General features: G+C 48.9%; 1 protein-coding gene across 2 annotated transcripts in view; it reads right to left on the bottom strand.

Moving 5' to 3' along the window:
* Nucleotides 1-23,419, bottom strand: part of LOC139244109 (EMILIN-1-A-like) — a 106,888-nt gene that overhangs the window by 52,190 nt on the left and 31,279 nt on the right. For both annotated transcript variants that reach the window (XM_070870981.1, XM_070870979.1), the window contains exons 2-3: nucleotides 2,970-3,095; nucleotides 446-651 (exon numbers count right to left, since the gene is read on the bottom strand). In XM_070870981.1, the coding sequence (XP_070727082.1) occupies nucleotides 446-651; nucleotides 2,970-3,095 (332 nt within the window). The remainder of the gene's footprint in view (nucleotides 1-445; nucleotides 652-2,969; nucleotides 3,096-23,419) is intronic.

Below are 23,419 nucleotides of genomic sequence, written 5' to 3' on the forward strand. Positions count from 1 at the left end.
CAGGAGCTTGGCTGCCCATGGCTTGGTGTGTGGGGAGTGACGTACCCGGGGGGGTGTACCCGGGGGGTGTACCCCGGGGGGAGTGACGTACCCGGGGGGGTGTACCCCGGGGGGAGTGATGTACCCGGGGGGGTGTACCCCAGGGGGAGTGATGTACCCCGGGGGGGCAGTGATGTACCCTGGGGGGGTGTACCCAGCGGGGGGGAAGATGTACCCGGGGGGAGTGTACCCCCGGGGGGGAGTGTACCCTGGGGGGTGTACCCGGGGGCAGTGATATAACCCGGGGGGAGTGTACCCGGGGGGGGAGATGTACCCCGGGGGGAGTGTACCCGGGGGGGGTACCCCGGGAGGAGTGTACCCCAGGGGGTGTACCCTGGGGGGGTGTACCCAGGGGGGGGTACCCCGGGGGTGGGGGCAGTGATGTACCCTGGTATCACGACTCTACCTTCAGCCGGTGACCCTGCTGGCTGTCTTGTCCCAGGCCTGGGACCCGCTGGACTTGGCTGCCGTGGTCTCGGAGTTCCCACGTCGGTCTGGCCCAGCGGACCCACTGAACAGTCATCTCCTGAGTAACCGTGGCAACACCGCCACTCCATTTCCGTAACCATTTTGTACGCCGTCTTGTAACGCGGTTTGATGAAAGAACGATACCTGCGAGAGATATATTTCAGCATTGGACAACTTCAGCACGGACGCAGTCAGGATACAAACTGGCCCAAGAGCCCAGGGCTAAATCCAAACTTAACATCACTCAGTGTCTCCATCACGTTCAAGCTCAGCTCAATATCAGTAAACAGTCACATCACTGTCCGCAGGCACCACAAAACTCAAATCTCTGTCCACACTCACTGTACCCCAAAACTGGCATCACTGCACCCCCAAACTCACATCACTGCCTCCCCCAAACTCACATCACGACACCCCCAAAACGCACATCACTGCACCCCAAACTCACATCACTGCACCCCCAAAACTCACATCACTGCACCCCAAAACTCACATCACTGCACCCCCAAAACTCACATCACACCACCCCCAAACTCACATCCCTGTCCACGCGCACTGTACCCCCAAAACTAGCATCAATGCACTCCCAAAACCCACATCACTGTACCCCAAACCCACATCATTGTACCCCAAAACTCACATCACTGTACTCCCAAACTCACATTACTATACCCCCAAAACTCACAACACTGTCCACGTGCACTGTACCCCAAAAACTAGCAGCACTGTCCGTGGGTACTGCACCCCCACAACTAGCATCACCGCACTCTAAAACTTCCATCACTGTACCCCCAAAACTCACATCTCTGCCCACGGGCTCTGTACCCCCAAAACTAGCATAATGGCACCCCCAAAATTCACATCACTGTCTGCATACACTGTACCCCCCCCCCAAACTAGCATCACTGTCCGTGGGCACTGCATCCCTAAAACTAGAAGCACTGCACCCCAAACCTCACATCACTGTACCCCCAAGCTCACATCACTGTACCCCCAAGCTCACATCACTGCACCCCCAAAACAACATCACCGCACCCCACCAAAACAAGCATCACTGTACCCCCAAAACTAGCATCTCTGCCTGTGGACACGGTACCCCCTAAACCAGAATCACGGCATCCCCAAAACTCACATCACTGTACCCTAAAACTCACATCACTGTACCCCCAAACACACGTCACTGCACCCCAAAACTCACATCACGTTACCCCCAAAACGCACATCACTGCCCGCGCGCACTGCACTCCCAAAACCCACATCACTGCCCGTGGGCACTGTGTCCCAAAAAACCAAAGCACTGTCCGTGGGGACTGCACCCCAAAGCTCACATCGCGGCACCCTCATGCTCACATCACTGCACCCCCAAAACGCACATACCCGGACCCCCAAAACAAGCATCACTGTACCCCAAAACTCACACCACGGCACCCCCAAACACCCATCACTGCACTCCAAACTGTCATCGATGTAACCCCAAAACTCACATCACTGTACTCCCCAATCTCACGCCACTGTACCCCCAAACTCACAGCATTGTGCCCCCAAAACTCTCATCACTGCGCCTCTAAAACCCACATCACCGTCCATGGGCAGTGTACCCCCAAAACCCACATCATTGTCTGCGTGCACTGTGCCCTCAAAACTTACATCACTGCACCCCCAGAACCCACATCACTGTCCGTGGGCACTGTACCCCCAAAACTCACATCACTGTCCACGGGCAGTGTACCCCCAAAACCCACATCACAGTCCGCGTGCACTGTACCCCCAAAACCCACATCACTGTCCGTGGGTACTGTACCCCCAAAACCTACATCACTGTCTGCGCGCTCTATACCCCCAAAACCCACATCACTGTCCGTGGACATGGTACCCCCAAAACCCACATCACTGTCCGTGGGCACTGTACCCCCAAAACCCAAATTACTGTCCGTGGGCACTGTACCCCCAAAACCCACATAACTGTCCGTGGGCATGGCACCCCCAAAACCCACATCACTGTCCGTGGGCACCGTACCCCCAAAACCCAAATCACTGTCCGTGGGCATGGCACCCCCAAAACCCACATCACTGTCCGTGGGCATGGTACCCCCAAAACCCACATCACTGTCCGTGGGCATGGTACCCCCAAAACCCACATCACTGTCCGTGGGCATGGCACCTCCAAAACCCACATCACTGCCCGTGGGCATGGCACCCCCAAAACCCACATCACTGTCCGTGGGCATGGTACCCCCAAAACCCACATCACTGTCCGTGGGCATGGTACCCCCAAAACCCACATCACTGTCCGTGGGCATGGCACCTCCAAAACCCACATCACTGTCCGTGGGCATGGCACCCCCAAAACCCACATCACTGTCTGTGGGCACTGTACCCCCAAAACCCACATCACTGTCCGTGGGCATGGTACCCCCAAAACCCACATCAGTGTCCACAGGCAGTGTCACCCCAATACTTACATCACTGAGTGTGGGCACTGTGACTGGCCCCACCCACAGGGCTGATACTCTGGTTTGATGTATGTTGCGACACCATCCTCTATGACACAGGACACCACCCGTGAAACGACATAGGCACACCAGTTCCTGTTGGTTAAAAGAGGAGAGATTAGACTGGACAGCATTTCCTACATCATCATTCATGGATATTTAGACAGGCTCAGTGTCCAAAATATATTGGGGGATAAATTTGCCTGGTTTGCACCTCCGGAGAGGTCGGTAACCGTCGCTAAGGGGTGACGGACAGGACCCGAACTTTCCTGGCAGTTTTGGGCTGGCACTGACACTTACCGCCTCACTCTATAGAAATATAGAAATTTACACACAGGAGGAGGCCATTCCGGCCCATCGTGTCCCACCGGCCGACAAAGAGCCACACGGCCCTCGGTCAGCAGCCCTGAAGGTTACATATAAACCTATGAACAATGACGGAAAGGCAAAGAGCACCCAGCCCAACCAGTCCGCCTCACACAACTGCAACACCCCTTACATTGAAACATTCTACACTCCACCTCAACCGGAGTCATGTGATCTCCTGGGAGAGGCAAAAACCAGATAAAAACCCAGGCCCATTTAGGGCGAAAAAATCTGGGAAAATTCCTCTCCGACCCATCCAGGCGATCGACACTAGTCCAGGAGATCACCCTGGCCGTATTCTATTCCCTGCAGTACTTACCATTATATCTGCTCCGTCCAACAAAAGGTCATCCAGTCTAATCCCAATGACCAGCTCTAGGTCCGTAACCCTGCAGGTTACTGCACTTTAAGTGCCCATCCAACCATCTCTTAAAAGTGGTGAGGGTTTCTGCATCCACCACTCTTCCAGGCAGCGAGTTCCAGATCCCCACAACCCTCTGTGTAAAGAAGCCTCCCCTCAAATCCCCTCTAAACCTTCCACCAACCACCTTAAAACTATGCCCCCTCATAATAGACCCCTCCACCAATGGAAATAGACCCTTACTATCCACTATGTCCAGACCCCTCAATATTTTGTACACCTCAATGAGGTCTCCTCTCACCCTCCTCTGTTCCAATGAGAACAAACCCAGTCTATCCAATCTGTCCTCATAACTAAGATTCCCCATTCCAAGCAGCATCCTGGTAAATCTCCTCTGCACCCTCTCTAGTGCAATCATGTCCTTCCTATAATATGGCGACCAGAACTGCACGCAGTACTCCAGCTGTGGCCTAACCATAATATTATGCAATTTAAGCATAACCTCCCTGCTCTTATATTCTATGCCTTGGCCAATAAAAGGCAAGCATTCCGTATGCCTTCTTAATCACCTTATCCACCTGGCCTGCTACTTTCAGGGATTCTGTCTGCAGGGGACCTACGTTGGTCTTCACTAATCTTTTTCTCTTCATATATCTATAGAAGCTTTTGCAGTCAGTTTTTATGTTCCCTGCAAGCTTCCTCTTGTACTCTATTTTCCCCCTCCTAATTAGACCCTTTGTCCTCCTCTGCTGAATTCGATATTTCTCCCAGTCCTCAGGTTTGCTGCTTTTTCTGGCCAATTTATATGCCTCTTCCTTGGATTTAACACTATCCTTAATTTCCCTTGTTAGCCACAGGTGAGCTACCTTCCCCTTTTATTCTTACTCCAGAAAGGGATGTAGTTCATCCATGTAATCTATAAAAGGTCTGCCATTGCCTATCCACTGTCAACCCTTTAAGTATCATTTGCCAGTCTATCCTAGCCAATTCACATCTCATACCATCGAAGTTACCTTTCCTTAAGTTCAGGACCCTAGTCTCTGAATTAACACTGTCACTCTCCATCTTAATAAAGAATTCGACCATATTATGGTCACTCTTCCCCAGGGGGCTTCGCACAACAAGATTGCTAATTAATCCTCTCTCATTCCACATCACCCAGTCTAGGATGACCAGCTCTCTAGTTGGTTCCTCAACATATTGGTCTAGAAAGTCATCCCTAATACACTCCAGGAAATCCTCCTCCACCGCATTGCTATCAGTTTGGTTAGCCCAATCTATATGTAGATAAAAGTCACCCATGATAACTGCTGTACCTTTATTGCACGCATCCCTAATTTCTTGTTCGATGCCATCCCCAACCTCACTACCACTGTTTGATGGTCTGTACACAACTCCCACTAGCGTTTTCTGCCCTTTGGTATTCCGCAGCTCCACCCATACAGATTCCACATCATCCAAGCTAATGTCCTTCCTTACTATTGCGTTAATCTCCACTTTAACCAGCAACGCTACCCCACCTCCTTTTCCTTTCTGTCTAACCTTTCTGAATATTGAATATCGCTGGATGTTGAGTTCACAGCCTTGATCACCCTAGATCTACGGACTGATGCTCGGACCTGTGGCAGATACACGGATCTAGGGGCAGATAATCGGATCTATGGGCAGATACTCGGACCTGGGGCAGATACATGGATCTAGGGATAGATACTCTGATCTAGGGGCAGACACTCTGATCTAGAGGCAGACACTCTGATCTAGGGGCAGACACTCTGATCGAGGGGCAGATATTCTGATCTAGGGGCAGATACTCGGATCTAGGGGCAGATATACTGATCTACGGGCAGATATACTGATCTAGGGTCAAATACTCTGATCTAGGGGCAGATACTCTGATCTAGGGGCAGATACTCGGATCTAGGGACAGATACTCTGATCTAGGGGCAGATACTCTGATCTAGGGGCAGATACTCTGATCTAGGGGCAAATACGCGGATCGCGGGGCAGATACTCTGATCTAGGGGCAGATACTCTGATCTAGGGGCAGATACTCTGACCTAGGGGCAGGTACTCTGATCCATGGGCAGATACTCTGATCTAGGAGCAGATACTCGGATCTAGGGGCAGATATTCGGATCTAGGGGCAGATACTCTGATCTAGGAGCAGATACTCGGATCTTGGGGCAGATAATCTGATCTCGGGACAGAGGCTTTGATCTACGGGCAGATACTCTGATCTAGGGACAGATACTCTGATCTAGGGACAGATACTCTGATCTAGGGGCAGATACGCTGATCTAGGGACAGATACTCAGATCTAGGGGGAGATACTCTGATCTAGGGTCAGATACTCTGATCGCGGGACAGATATACTGATCTAGGAGCAACTACATTGATCAAGGGACAGAAACTCTGATCTAGGGGCAGATATTCAGATCGAGGGAAGATACGCTGATCTAGGGACAGATACACTGATGTAGGGACAGATACACTGATGTAAGGACAGATACACTGATCTAGGGGCAGCTATACTGATTTAGGGACAGATACACTGATCTAAGGACAGATACTCTGATCTAGGGACAGATGCTCTGATCTCGGGACAGATACTCTGATCTAGGGATAGATACTCTGATCTCGGGATAGATACTCTGATCTCGGGATAGATACACTGATCTAGGGACAGATACACTGATCTAGGGACAGATACACTGATCTAGGGACAGATACTCGGATCGAGGGAGAGATACTCTGATCTAGAGACAGATACACTGATCGAGGGACAGAAACACTGATCTAGGGACAGATACTCTGATCTCGGTACAGATACTCTGATCTAGAGACAGATACACTGATCGAGGGACAGATACACTGATCTAGAGACAGATACACTGATCTGGGGACAGATACACTGATCTAGGGACAGATACACTGATCTAGGGAGAGATTCTCTGATCTGGGGACAGATACTCTGATCTCGGGACAGATACTCTTGATCTAGTGACAGATACGCTGAACTAGGGACAGATAAACTAATCGAGGGGTAGATACACTGATCTAGGAGCAGATACACTGATCTAGGGACAGATACACTGATCTGAGGACAGATACACTGATCTAGGGACAGATACACTGACCTAGGGGCAGATACTCTGATCTAGGGGCAGACACTCTGATCGAGGGGCAGATACTCTGATCTAGGGGCAGATACTCTGATCTAGGGGCAGCTACTCGGATTTAGGGGCAGATACTCTGATCTAGGGGCAGATGCTCTCATTTAGGGGCAGATATGCGGATCGCAGGGCAGATACTCTGATCTAGGGGCAGATACTCTGATCTAGCGGCAGATACTCTGATCTAGGGGCAGATACTCTGATCCATGGGCAGATACTCTGATCTAGGGGCAGATACTCGGATCTAGGGGCAGATATTCGGATCTAGGGGCAGATACTCTGATCTAGGAGCAGATACTCGGATCTTGGGGCAGATAATCTGATCTCGGGACAGATGCTTTGATCTACGGGCAGATACTCTGATCGAGGGACAGATACTCTGATCTAGGGACAGATACTCTGATCTCGGGGTAGATACGCGGATCTAGGGATAGATACTCAGATCTAGGGGGAGATACTCTGATCTAGGGTCAGATACTCTGATCTCGGGACAGATACACTGATCTAGGTGCAACTACATTGATCAAGGGACAGAAACTCTGATCTAGGGGCAGATATTCAGATCGAGGGAAGATACGCTGATCTAGCGACAGATACACTGAGCTAAGGACAGATACTCTGATCTCGGGACAGATACTCTGATCTCGGGACAGATACTCTGATCTAGGGATAGATACTCTGATCTCGGGATAGATACTCTGATCTCGGGATAGATACACTGATCTAGGGACAGATACACTGATCTAGGGACAGATACTCGGATCTAGGGAGAGATACTCTGATCTAGAGACAGATATACTGATCTAGGGACAGATACACTGATCGAGGGACAGATACACTGATCTCGGGGCAGATACTCGGATCTAGGGAAATATACTCTGATCTAGAGACAGATAAACTGATCTTGGGGCAGATACTCTGATCTAGGGGCAGATACGCGGATCGCGGGGCAGATAATCTGATCTCGGGACAGAGGCTTTGATCTACGGGCAGATACTCTGATCTAGGGACAGATACTCTGATCTAGGGACAGATACTCTGATCTAGGGGCAGATACGCTGATCTAGGGACAGATACTCAGATCTAGGGGGAGATACTCTGATCTAGGGTCAGATACTCTGATCGCGGGACAGATATACTGATCTAGGAGCAACTACATTGATCAAGGGACAGAAACTCTGATCTAGGGGCAGATATTCAGATCGAGGGAAGATACGCTGATCTAGGGACAGATACACTGATGTAGGGACAGATACACTGATGTAGGGACAGATACACTGACGTCGGGACAGATACACTGATCTAGGGGCAGATACACTGATTTAGGGACAGATACACTGATCTAAGGACAGATACTCTGATCTAGGGACAGATACTCTGATCTCGGGACAGATACTCTGATCTAGGGATAGATACTCTGATCTCGGGATAGATACTCTGATCTCGGGATAGATACACTGATCTAGGGACAGATACACTGATCTAGGGACAGATACTCGGATCGAGGGAGAGATACTCTGATCTAGAGACAGATATACTGATCTAGGGACTGATACTCTGATCGAGGGACAGATACACTGATCTAGGGACAGATACACTGATCTAGGGAAAGATACTCTGATCTAGAGACAGATAAACTGATCTTGGGACAGATACTCTGATCTAGGGACAGATACTCTGATCTAGAGACAGATACACTGATCGAGGGACAGAAACACTGATCTAAGGACAGATACTCTGATCTCGGTACAGATACTCTGATCTAGAGACAGATACACTGATCGAGGGACAGATACACTGATCTAGAGACAGATACACTGATCTGGGGACAGATACACTGATCTAGGGACAGATACACTGATCTAGGGAGAGATACTCTGATCTAGGGACAGATACTCTGATCTCGGGACAGATACTCTTGATCTAGGGACAGATACGCTGAACTCGGGACAGATAAACTGATCGAGGGGTAGATACACTGATCTAGGAGCAGATACACTGATCTAGGGACAGATACACTGATCTGAGGACAGATACACTGATCTAGGGACAGATACACTGACCTAGGGGCAGATACTCTGATCTAGGGGCAGACACTCTGATCGAGGGGCAGATACTCTGATCTAGGGGCAGATACTCTGATCTAGGGGCAGATACTCGGATTTAGGGGCAGATACTCTGATCTAGGGGCAGATACACTGATTTAGGGGCAGATACTCGGATCGCGGGGCAGATACTCTGATCGAGGGGCAGATACTCTGATCTACGGGCAGATACTCTGATCGAGGGACAGATACTCTGATCTAGGGACAGATACTCTTATCTCGAGCCAGATACGTGGATCTAGGGAAAGATACTCAGATCTAGGGGGAGATACTCTGATCTAGGGTCAGATACTCTGATCTCGGGACAGATACACTGATCTTGGAGCAACTACATTGATCAAGGGACAGAAACTCTGATCTAGGGGCAGATATTCAGATCGAGGGAAGATACGCTGATCTAGCGACAGATACACTGATCTAAGGACAGATACTCTGATCTCGGGACAGATACTCTGATCTCGGGACAGATACTCTGATCTAGGGATAGATACTCTGATCTCGGGATAGATACTCTGATCTCGGGATAGATACACTGATCTAGGGACAGATACACTGATCTAGGGACAGATACTCGGATCTAGGGAGAGATACTCTGATCTAGAGACAGATATACTGATCTCTGGACAGATACTCTGATCGAGGGACAGATACTCTGATCGAGGGACAGATACACTGATCTCGGGGCAGATACTCTGATCTAGGGAAATATACTCTGATCTAGAGACAGATAAACTGATCTAGGGACAGATACTCTGATCTAGGGACAGATACTCTGATCTAGAGACAGATACACTGATCGAGGGACAGATACACTGATCTAGGGACAGATACTCTGATCTCGATACAGATACTCTGATCTAGAGACAGATACACTGATCGAGGGACAGATACACTGATCTAGAGACAGATACACTGATCTAGGGACAGATACACTGAACTAGGGACAGATATACTGATCGAGGGTTAGATACACTGATCTAGAAGCAGATACATTGATCTGGGGACAGATACACTGATCTAGGGACAGATACACTGATCTCGGGACAGATACTCTGATCTAGGGACAGATACTCTGATCTCGGGACAGATACTCTTGATCTATGGACAGATACACTGATCTGAGGACAGATACACTGATCTAGGGACAGATACACTGATCTAGGGACAGATACTCTGATCTAGGGACAGATACTCTAATCTAGGGTCAGATACACTGATGTAGGGACAGATAATCTGATCTAGGGACAGATACACTGATCCAGCAGCAGATACTTGGATTCTAGGGTCAGATATTCTGATCTAGGGACAGATACACTGATCTAGGGGCAGATACTCGGATCTAGGGGCAGATGCTCTGATCCAGGGGCAGATACTCTGATCCAGGGGCAGATCCACTGATCTAGGGTCAGCTACACTGATCTAGGGACAGATACTCTGATCTCGGGGCAGGTACTCTCATCTAGGGGCAGATACTCTGATCTCGGGGCAGGTACTCTGATCGAGGGGCAGATACTCTGATCTAGTGGCAGAAACTCGGATCTAGGGGCAGATACTCGGATCTAGGGGCAGATACTCTGATCTAGGAGCAGATACCCGGCTCTTGGGGCAGATACTCTGATCTCGGGACAGATGCTGTGATCTACGGGCAGATACTCTGATCTAGGGACAGATACTCTGATCTAGGGTCAGGTACTCTGATCTCGGGACAGATACACTGATCTAGGAGCAACTACATTGATCAAGGGACAGAAACTCTGATCTAGGGGCAGATATTCAGATCGAGGGAAGATACGCTGATCTAGCGACAGATACACTGATCTAAGGACAGATACTCTGATCTAGGGATAGATACTCTGATCTCGGGATAGATACTCGGATCTAGGGAGAGATACTCTGATCTAGAGAAAGATACACTGATCTAGGGACAGATACAATGATCTAGGGACAGATACTCTGATCTAGAGAAAGATACTCTGATCTAGAGACAGATACACTGATCTAGGGACAGAAACTCTGATCTAGGGACAGATACTCTGATCTAGGGGCAGATACTCTGAGCTAGGGACAGATACTCTGATCGAGGGACAGATACACTGATCTCGGGGCAGATACTCTGATCTAGGGAAATATACTCTGATCAGAGACAGATAAACTGATCTTGGGACAGATACTCTGATCTAGGGACAGATACTCTGATCTAGAGACAGATACACTGATCGAGGGACAGATACACTGATCTAGGGACAGATACTCTGATCTCGATACAGATAATCTGATCTAGAGACAGATACACTGATCGAGGGACAGATACACTGATCTAGAGACAGATACACTGATCTAGGGATAGATACACTGAACTAGGGACAGATACACTGATCGAGGGGTAGATACACTGATCTAGAAGCAGATACAATGATCTAGGGACAGATACACTGATCTAGGGACAGATACACTGATCTCGGGACAGATACTCTGATCTAGGGACAGATACTCTGATCTAGGGACAGATACTCTGATCTCGGGACAGATACACTGATCTGAGGACAGATACACTGATCTAGGGACAGATACACTGATCTAGGGACAGATACTCTGATCTAGGGACAGATACTCTAATCTAGGGTCAGTTACACTGATGTAGGGACAGATAATCTGATCTAGGGACAGATACACTGATCCAGCAGCAGATACTTGGATTCTAGGGTCAGATATTCTGATCTAGGGACAGATACATTGATCTAGGGGAAGATACTCGGATCTAGGGGCAGATGCTCTGATCCAGGGGCAGATACTCTGATCCAGGGGCAGATCCACTGATCTAGGGTCAGCTACACTGATCTAGGGACAGATACTCTGATCTAGGGGCAGGTACTCTCATCTAGGGGCAGATACTCTGATCTCAGGGCAGGTACTCTGATCGAGGGGCAGATACTCTGATCTAGTGGCAGAAACTCGGATCTAGGGGCAGATACTCGGATCTAGGGGCAGATACTCTGATCTAGAAGCAGATACTCGGCTCTTGGGGCAGATACTCTGATCTCGGGACAGATGCTTTGATCTACGGGCAGATACTCTGATCTAGGGACAGATACTCTGATCTAGGGACAGATACTCTGATCTCGGGACAGATACACTGATCTAGGGGCAAATACATTGATCTAGGGACAGAAACTCTGATCTAGGGGCAGATATTCGGATCGAGGGAAGATACGCTGATCTAGGGACAGATACACTGATCTACGGACAGATACACTGATCTCGGGACAGATACACTGATCTCGGGACAGATACACTGATCTAGGGATAGATACTCGGATCTAGGGAGAGATACTCTGATCTAGAGAAAGATACACTGATCTAGGGACAGATACACTGATCTAGGGACAGATACTCTGATCTAGAGAAAGATACTCTGATCTAGAGACAGATACACTGATCTAGGGACAGAAACTCTGATCTAGGGACAGATACTCTGATCTAGGGGCAGATACTCTGAGCTAGGGACAGATACTCTGACCGAGGGACAGATACTCTGATCTCGGGGCAGATACTCTGATCTAGGGAAATATACTCTGATCTAGAGACAGATAAACTGATCTTGGGACAGATACTCTGATCTAGGGACAGATACTCTGATCTAGAGACAGATACACTGATCGAGGGACAGATACACTGATCTAGGGACAGATACTCTGATCTCGATACAGATACTCTGATCTAGAGACAGATACACTGATCGAGGGACAGATACACTGATCTAGAGACAGATACACTGATCTAGGGACAGATACACTGAACTAGGGACAGATACACTGATCGAGGGGTAGATACACTGATCTAGAAGCAGATACACTGATCTGGGGACAGATACACTGATCTAGGGACAGATACACTGATCTCGGGACAGATACTCTGATCTAGGGACAGATACTCTGATCTCGGGACAGATACTCTTGATCTAGGGACAGATACACTGATCTGAGGACAGATACACTGATCTAGGGACAGATACACTGATCTAGGGACAGATACTCTGATCTAGGGACAGATACTCTAATCTAGGGTCAGATACACTGATGTAGGGACAGATAATCTGATCTAGGGACAGATACACTGATCCAGCAGCAGATACTTGGATTCTAGGGTCAGATATTCTGATCTAGGGACAGATACACTGATCTAGGGGCAGATACTCGGATCTAGGGGCAGATGCTCTGATCCAGTGGCAGATACTCTGATCCAGGGGCAGATCCACTGATCTAGGGTCATCTACACTGATCTAGGGACAGATACTCTGATCTCGGGGCAGGTACTCTCATCTAGGGGCAGATACTCTGATCTCGGGGCAGGTACTCTGATCGAGGGGCAGATACTCTGATCTAGTGGCAGAAACTCGGATCTAGGGGCAGATACTCGGATCTAGGGGCAGATACTCTGATCTAGGAGCAGATACTCGGCTCTTGGGGCAGATACTCTGATCTCGGGACAGATGCTGTGATCTACGGGCAGATACTCTGATCTAGGGACAGATACTCTGATCTAGGGACAGATACTCTGATCTCGGGACAGATACACTGATCTAGGGGCAAATACATTGATCTAGGGACAGAAACTCTGATCTAGGGGCAGATATTCGGATCGAGGGAAGATACGCTGATCTAGGGACAGATACACTGATCTAGGGACAGATACACTGATCTCGGGACAGATACAATGATCTCGGGACAGATACTCTGACCTAAGGATAGATACTCGGATCTAGGGAAATATACTCTGATCTAGAGACAGATAAACTGATCTTGGGGCAGATACTCTGATCTAGGGGCAGATACGCGGATCGCGGGGCAGATAATCTGATCTCGGGACAGAGGCTTTGATCTGTGGGCAGATACTCTGATCTAGGGGCAGATACTCTGATCTAGGGGCAGGTACTCTGATCCATGGGCAGATACTCTGATCTAGGGGCAGATACTCGGATCTAGGGGCAGATATACGGATCTAGGGGCAGATACTCTGATCTAGGAGAGATACTCGGATCTTGGGGCAGATAATCTGATCTCGGGACAGATGCTTTGATCTACGGGCAGATACTCTGATCGAGGGACAGATACTCTGATCTAGGGACAGATACTCTGATCTTGGGGCAGATACACTGATCTGAGGGCAGATACTCTGATCTAGGGAAAGATACTCTGATCTAGGGGCAGATACACTGATCTAGGGGCAGATACTCTGATCTCGGGGCAGATACTCTGATCTAGGGGCATATACTCTGATCGAGGGACAGATACACTGATCGAGGGGCAGATACTCTGATCTACGGGAAGATACTCTGCTCTAGGGGCAGATTCACTGATCTAGGGACAGATACACTGATCTGAGGGCAGATACTCTGATCTAGGGAAAGATACTCTGATCTAGGGGCAGATACACTGATCTAGGGGCAGATACACTGATCTAGGGGCAGAACATCTGATCTAGGGAAAGATACTCTGATCTAGGGGCAGATACTCTGATCTAGGGGCAGATACTCTGATCGAGGGGCAGATACTCTGATCTAGCGGCAGATACTCTGATATAGGGACAGATACACTGATCTCGGGGCAGATACTCTGATCTGCGGACAGATATACTGATCTCGGGACAGATACACTGATCTACGGGCAGATACACTGATCAAGGGACAGATACACTTATCTCGGGAGAGATACTTTGATCTAGGGACAGATACACTGATCTAGGGGCAGATCCTCGGATCTAGGGACAGATAATCTGATGTAGGGGCAGATACACTGATCACGGGACAGATAGACTGATCTAGGGACAGATACACTGATCTAGGGGCAGAAACACTGATCTAGGGGCAGACACACTGATATAGGGACAGATACACTGATCTAGGGACAGATACTCTGATCTAGGGGCAGATACACTTATCTGAGGGCAGATACTCTGATCTAGCGGCAGATACTCTGATCTAGGGACAGATACTCTGATCTAGGGGCAGATACACTGATCTGGGAGCAGATACACTGATCTAGGGGCAAATACACTGATCTAGGGGCAGATACACTGTTCAAGGGGCAGATACACTGATCTCGGGGCAGATACTTTGATCTAGGGACAGATAGACTAATCTAAGGACAGATACACTGATCTAGGGGCAGAAACACTGATCTAGGAGCAGATACACTGATATAGGGACAGATACACTGATCACGGGACAGATACTCTGATCTAGGGGCAGATACAATGACCTAGGGGCAGATTCACTGATCTGAGGGCAGATACTCTGATCTAGGGGCAGATACTCTGATCTAGGGGCAGATTCACTGATCTGAGGGCAGATACTCTGATCTAGTGCCAGATACTCTGACCTCGGGGCAGATTATCTGATCGAGGGGCAGATACACTGATCTGCGGGAAGATACTCTGATCTAGGGGCAGATACACTGATCTGAGGGCAGATACTCTGATCTAGGGGCAGATACTCTGATCTAGGGACAGATACTCTGATCTCGGCGCAGATACACTGATCTAGGGAAAGATACTCTGATCTAGGGGCAGATACACTGATCTAGGGGCAGATACTCTGATCTCGGGGCAGATACTCTGATCTAGGGGCATATACTCTGATCGAGGGACAGATACACTGATCGAGGGGCAGATACTCTGATCTAGGGGAAGATACTCTGCTCTAGGGGCAGATTCACTGATCTAGGGACAGATACACTGAACTAGGGGCAGATACACTAATCTAGGGGCAGAACATCTGATCTAGGGACAGATACTCTGATCTAGGGGCAGATACTCTGATCTAGGGGCAGATACTTTGATCGAGGGTCAGATACTCTGATCTAGGGACAGATTCACTGATCTAGGGACAGATACACTGATCTAGGGGCAGATACACTGATCTAGGGGCAGAAACTCTGATCTAGGGGCAGATACTCTGATCTCGGGGCAGATACTCTGATCTAGGGGCTGATACACTGATCTGAGGGCAGATACTCTGATCTCGGGGTAGATACACTGATCTAGGGGAAGATACACTGTTCTAGGGGCAGATACTCTGATCTAGGGGCAGATACTCTGATCTAGGGGCAGATACTCGGATCTCGGGGCAGATACTCTGATCTAGGGAAAGATACTCTGATCTAGGGGCAGAAAGACTGATCTCGGGGCAGATACACTGATATAGGGACAGATACACTGATCTCGGGACAGATACTCTGATCTAGGGGCAGATACTCTGATCAAGGGGAAGATAAACTGATCTGAGGGCAGATACTCTGATCTAGGGGCAGATACTCTAATCTAGGGGCAGATACACTGATCGAGGGGCAGATACTCTGATCTAGTGGCAGATACTCTGATCTAGGGGAAGATACTCTGATCTAGGGGCAGATACACTGATCTGAGGGCAGATACTCTGATCTCGGGGCAGATACACTGATCTAGGGGCAGATACTCTGATCTATGGGCAGATACTCTGATCTAGGGACAGATACTCTGATCTAGGGGCAGATACACTGATCTGGGGGCAGATACACTGATCTAGGGGAAGATACACTGTTCTAGGGGCAGATACTCTGATCTAGGGGCAGATACTCTGATCTAGGGGCAGATACTCGGATCTCGGGGTAGATACTCTGATCTAGGGGCAGATACTCTGATCTAGGTACAGATACACTGATCGAGGGGCAGATACACTGATCTAGGGGCAGAGACACTGATCTAGGGACAGATACTCTGATCTGGGGCAGATACTCTGATCTTGGGGCAGATACACTGATCTGAGGGCAGATACTCTGATCTAGGGGCAGATACTCTGATCTCGGGGCAGATACTCTGATCTAGGGGCAGATACTCTGATCTAGGGGCAGATACTCTGATCTAGGGACAGATACTCTGATCTAGGGGCAGATACACTGATCTGGGGGCAGATACACTGATCTAGGGGAAGATACACTGTTCTAGTGGCAGATACTCTGATCTAGGGGCAGATACTCTGATCTAGGGGCAGATACTCGGATCTCGGGGCAGATACTCTGATGTAGGGGCAGAAAGACTGATCTCGGGGCAGATACACTGATATAGGGACAGATAAACTGCTCTTGGGACAGATACTCTGATCTAGGGGCAGATACTCTGATCTAGGGGAAGATAAACTGATCTGAGGGCAGATACTCTGATCTAGGGACAGATACACTGAACTAGGGGCAGATACACTGATCTAGGGGCAGATACACTGATCTAGGGGCAGATACACTGATCTAGGGGCAGATACACTGATCTATGGGCAGATACATTGATCTAGGGGAAGATACTCTGATCTAGGGGCAGATACTCTGATCTAGGGGCAGATACTCTGATCTAGGGACAGATACACTGAACTAGGGGCCGATACACTGTTCAAGGGGCAGATACTCTGATCTAGGGGCAGAGACTCTGATCTAGGGACAGATACACTGAACTAGGGGCAGATACACTGATCTAGGGGCAGATACACTGATCTAGGGGCAGATACACTGATCTATGGGCAGATACCTTGATCTAGGGGAAGATACACTGATCTGAGGGAAGAAACTCTGATCTAGGGGCAGATACTCTGATCTAGGGACAGATATACTGATCTAGGGACAGGTACACTGATCTAGGGGCAGATACACTGATCTAGGGGCAGAAACTCTGATCTAGGGACAGATATACTGATCTAGGGACAGACTGATCGAGGGGCAGATACACTGATCTAGGGGCAGATACACTGATCTAGGGGCATATACACTGATCTGAGGGCAGATACTGTGATCTAGGGGCAGATACTCTGATCTCGGGGCAGATACTCTGATCTAGGGGCAGATACACTGATCTGAGGGCAGATACTCTGATCTCGGGGTAGATACACTGATCTAGGGGAAGATACACTGTTCTAGGGGCAGATACTCTGATCTATGGGCAGATACTCTGATCTAGGGGCAGATACTCGGATCTCGGGGCAGATACTCTGATCTAGGGAAAGATATTCTGATCTAGGGGCAGAAAGACTGATCTCGGGGCAGATACACTGATATAGGGACAGATACACTGATCTCGGGACAGATACTCTGATCTAGGGGCAGATACTCTGATCTAGGGGAAGATAAACTGATCTGAGGGCAGATACTCTGATCTAGGGGCAGATAATCTGATCCAGAGGCAGATACTCTAATCTAGGGGCAGTTACACTGATCTAGGGGCGGATACTCTGATCTAGGGAAAGATACTCTGATCTAGGGGCAGATACACTGATCTAGGGGCAGATACTCTGATCTCGGGGCAGATACTCTGATCTAGGGGCAGATACACTGATCTGAGGGCAGATACTCTGATCTCGTGGCAGATACTCTGATCTAGGGGCAGATACTCTGATCTATGGGCATATACTCTGATCTAGGGACAGATACTCTGATCTAGGGGCAGATACACTGATCTGGGGGCAGATACACTGATCTAGGGGAAGATACACTGTTCTAGGGGCAGATACTCTGATCTAGGGGCAGATACTCTGATCTAGGGGCAGATACTCGGATCTCGGGGTAGATACTCTGATCTAGGGGCAGATACTCTGATCTAGGTACAGATACACTGATCTAGGGGCAGATACTCTGATCTCGGGGCAGATACTCTGATCTAGGGGCAGATACACTGATCTGAGGGCAGATACTCTGATCTCGTGGCAGATACTCTGATCTAGGGGCAGATACTCTGATCTATGGGCAGATACTCTGATCTAGGGACAGATACTCCGATCTAGGGGCAGATACACTGATCTAGGGGCAGAGACACTGATCTAGGGACAGATACTCTGATCTGGGGCAGATACTCTGATCTTGGGGCAGATACACTGATCTGAGGGCAGATACTCTGATCTAGGGGCAGATACTCTGATCTCGGGGCAGATACTCTGATCTAGGGGCAGATACACTGATCTGAGGGCAGATACTCTGATCTCGGGGCAGATACTCTGATCTAGGGGCAGATACTCTGATCTAGGGGCAGATAATCTGATCTAGGGACAGATACTCTGATCTAGGGGCAGATACACTGATCTGGGGGCAGATACACTGATCTAGGGGAAGATACACTGTTCTAGGGGCAGATACTCTGATCTAGGGGCAGATACTCTGATCTAGGGGCAGATACTCGGATCTCGGGGCAGATACTCTGATGTAGGGGCAGAAAGACTGATCTCGGGGCAGATACACTGATATAGGGACAGATAAACTGCTCTCGGGACAGATACTCTGATCTAGGGGCAGATACTCTGATCTAGGGGAAGATAAACTGATCTGAGGGCAGATACTCTGATCTAGGGACAGATACACTGAACTAGGGGCAGATACACTGATCTAGGGGCAGATACACTGATCTAGGGGCAGATACACTGATCTAGGGGCAGATACACTGATCACGGGACAGATAGACTGATCTAGGGACAGATACACTGATCTAGGGGCAGAAACACTGATCTAGGGGCAGACACACTGATATAGGGACAGATACACTGATCTAGGGGCAGATACTCTGATCTCCGGGCAGATACTCTGATCTAGGGGCATATACTCTGATCGAGGGACAGATACACTGATCGAGGGGCAGATACTCTGATCTACGGGAAGATACTCTGCTCTAGGGGCAGATTCACTGATCTAGGGACAGATACACTGAACTAGGGGCAGATACACTGATCTAGGGGCAGAACATCTGATCTAGGGACAGATACTCTGATCTAGGGGCAGATACTCTGATCTAGGGGCAGATACTCTGATCGAGGGGCAGATACTCTGATCTAGCGGCAGATACTCTGATATAGGGACAGATACACTGATCTCGGGGCAGATACTCTGATCTGCGGACAGATATACTGATCTCGGGACAGATACACTGATCTACGGGCAGATACACTGATCAAGGGACAGATACAAATCAAGGGACAGATACACTTATCTCGGGAGAGATACTTTGATCTAGGGACAGATACACTGATCTAGGGGCAGATCCTCGGATCTAGGGACAGATAATCTGATGTAGGGGCAGATACACTGATCACGGGACAGATAGACTGATCTAGGGACAGATACACTGATCTAGGGGCAGAAACACTGATCTAGGGGCAGACACACTGATATAGGGACAGATACACTGATCTAGGGACAGATACTCTGATCTAGGGTCAGCTACACTGATCTAGGGACAGATACTCTGATCTAGGGGCAGGTACTCTCATCTAGGGGCAGATACTCTGATCTCGGGGCAGGTACTCTGATCGAGGGGCAGATACTCTGATCTAGTGGCAGAAACTCGGATCTAGGGGCAGATACTCGGATCTAGGGGCAGATACTCTGATCTAGGAGCAGATACTCAGCTCTTGGGGCAGATACTCTGATCTCGGGACAGATGCTTTGATCTACGGGCAGATACTCTGATCTAGGGACAGATACTCTGATCTAAGGACAGATACTCTGATCTCGGGACAGATACACTGATCTAGGGGCAAATACATTGATCTAGGGACAGAAACTCTGATCTAGGGGCAGATATTCGGATCGAGGGAAGATACGCTGATCTAGGGACAGATACACTGATCTGGGGACAGATACACTGATCTCGGGACAGATACACTGATCTCGGGACAGATACACTGATCTAGGGATAGATACTCGGATCTAGGGAGAGATACTCTGATCTAGAGAAAGATACACTGATCTAGGGACAGATACACTGATCTAGGGACAGATACTCTGATCTAGAGAAAGATACTCTGATCTAGAGACAGATACACTGATCTAGGGACAGAAACTCTGATCTAGGGACAGATACTCTGATCTAGGGGCAGATACTCTGAGCTAGGGACAGATACTCTGATCGAGGGACAGATACTCTGATCTCGGGGCAGATACTCTGATCTAGGGAAATATACTCTGATCTAGAGACAGATAAACTGATCTTGGGACAGATACTCTGATCTAGGGACAGATACTCTGATCTAGAGACAGATACACTGATCGAGGGACAGATACACTGATCTAGGGACAGATACTCTGATCTCGATACAGATACTCTGATCTAGAGACAGATACACTGATCGAGGGACAGATACACTGATCTAGAGACAGATACACTGATCTAGGGACAGATACACTGAACTAGGGACAGATACACTGATCGAGGGGTAGATACACTGATCTAGAAGCAGATACACTGATCTGGGGGCAGATACACTGATCTAGGGGAAGATACACTGTTCTAGGGGCAGATACTCTGATCTAGGGGCAGATACTCTGATCTAGGGGCAGATACTCGGATCTCGGGGCAGATACTCTGATGTAGGGGCAGAAAGACTGATCTCGGGGCAGATACACTGATATAGGGACAGATAAACTGCTCTCGGGACAGATACTCTGATCTAGGGGCAGATACTCTGATCTAGGGGAAGATAAACTGATCTGAGGGCAGATACTCTGATCTAGGGACAGATACACTGAACTAGGGGCAGATACACTGATCTAGGGGCAGATACACTGATCTAGGGGCAGATACACTGATCTAGGGGCAGATACACTGATCACGGGACAGATAGACTGATCTAGGGACAGATACACTGATCTAGGGGCAGAAACACTGATCTAGGGGCAGACGCACTGATATAGGGACAGATACACTGATCTAGGGGCAGATACTCTGATCTCCGGGCAGATACTCTGATCTAGGGGCATATACTCTGATCGAGGGACAGATACACTGATCGAGGGGCAGATACTCTGATCTACGGGAAGATACTCTGCTCTAGGGGCAGATTCACTGATCTAGGGACAGATACACTGAACTAGGGGCAGATACACTGATCTAGGGGCAGAACATCTGATCTAGGGACAGATACTCTGATCTAGGGGCAGATACTCTGATCTAGGGGCAGATACTCTGATCGAGGGGCAGATACTCTGATCTAGCGGCAGATACTCTGATATAGGGACAGATACACTGATCTCGGGGCAGATACTCTGATCTGCGGACAGATATACTGATCTCGGGACAGATACACTGATCTACGGGCAGATACACTGATCAAGGGACAGATACACTTATCTCGGGAGAGATACTTTGATCTAGGGACAGATACACTGATCTAGGGGCAGATCCTCGGATCTAGGGACAGATAATCTGATGTAGGGGCAGATACACTGATCACGGGACAGATAGACTGATCTAGGGACAGATACACTGATCTAGGGGCAGAAACACTGATCTAGGGGCAGACACACTGATATAGGGACAGATACACTGATCTAGGGACAGATACTCTGATCTAGGGTCAGCTACACTGATCTAGGGACAGATACTCTGATCTAGGGGCAGGTACTCTCATCTAGGGGCAGATACTCTGATCTCGGGGCAGGTACTCTGATCGAGGGGCAGATACTCTGATCTAGTGGCAGAAACTCAGATCTAGGGGCAGATACTCGGATCTAGGGGCAGATACTCTGATCTAGGGGCAGATACACTGATCACGGGACAGATAGACTGATCTAGGGACAGATACACTGATCTAGGGGCAGAAACACTGATCTAGGGGCAGACACACTGATATAGGGACAGATACACTGATCTAGGGACAGATACTCTGATCTAGGGTCAGCTACACTGATCTAGGGACAGATACTCTGATCTAGGGGCAGGTACTCTCATCTAGGGGCAGATACTCTGATCTCGGGGCAGGTACTCTGATCGAGGGGCAGATACTCTGATCTAGTGGCAGAAACTCGGATCTAGGGGCAGATACTCGGATCTAGGGGCAGATACTCTGATCTAGGAGCAGATACTCAGCTCTTGGGGCAGATACTCTGATCTCGGGACAGATGCTTTGATCTACGGGCAGATACTCTGATCTAGGGACAGATACTCTGATCTAGGGACAGATACTCTGATCTCGGGACAGATACACTGATCTAGGGGCAAATACATTGATCTAGGGACAGAAACTCTGATCTAGGGGCAGATATTCGGATCGAGGGAAGATACGCTGATCTAGGGACAGATACACTGATCTGGGGACAGATACACTGATCTCGGGACAGATACACTGATCTCGGGACAGATACACTGATCTAGGGATAGATACTCGGATCTAGGGAGAGATACTCTGATCTAGAGAAAGATACACTGATCTAGGGACAGATACACTGATCTAGGGACAGATACTCTGATCTAGAGAAAGATACTCTGATCTAGAGACAGATACACTGATCTAGGGACAGAAACTCTGATCTAGGGACAGATACTCTGATCTAGGGGCAGATACTCTGAGCTAGGGACAGATACTCTGATCGAGGGACAGATACTCTGATCTCGGGGCAGATACTCTGATCTAGGGAA

Source organism: Pristiophorus japonicus, unplaced genomic scaffold, assembly GCF_044704955.1.
Source record: "Pristiophorus japonicus isolate sPriJap1 unplaced genomic scaffold, sPriJap1.hap1 HAP1_SCAFFOLD_204, whole genome shotgun sequence".
NCBI classification, from domain to species: Eukaryota; Metazoa; Chordata; class Chondrichthyes; family Pristiophoridae; genus Pristiophorus; species Pristiophorus japonicus.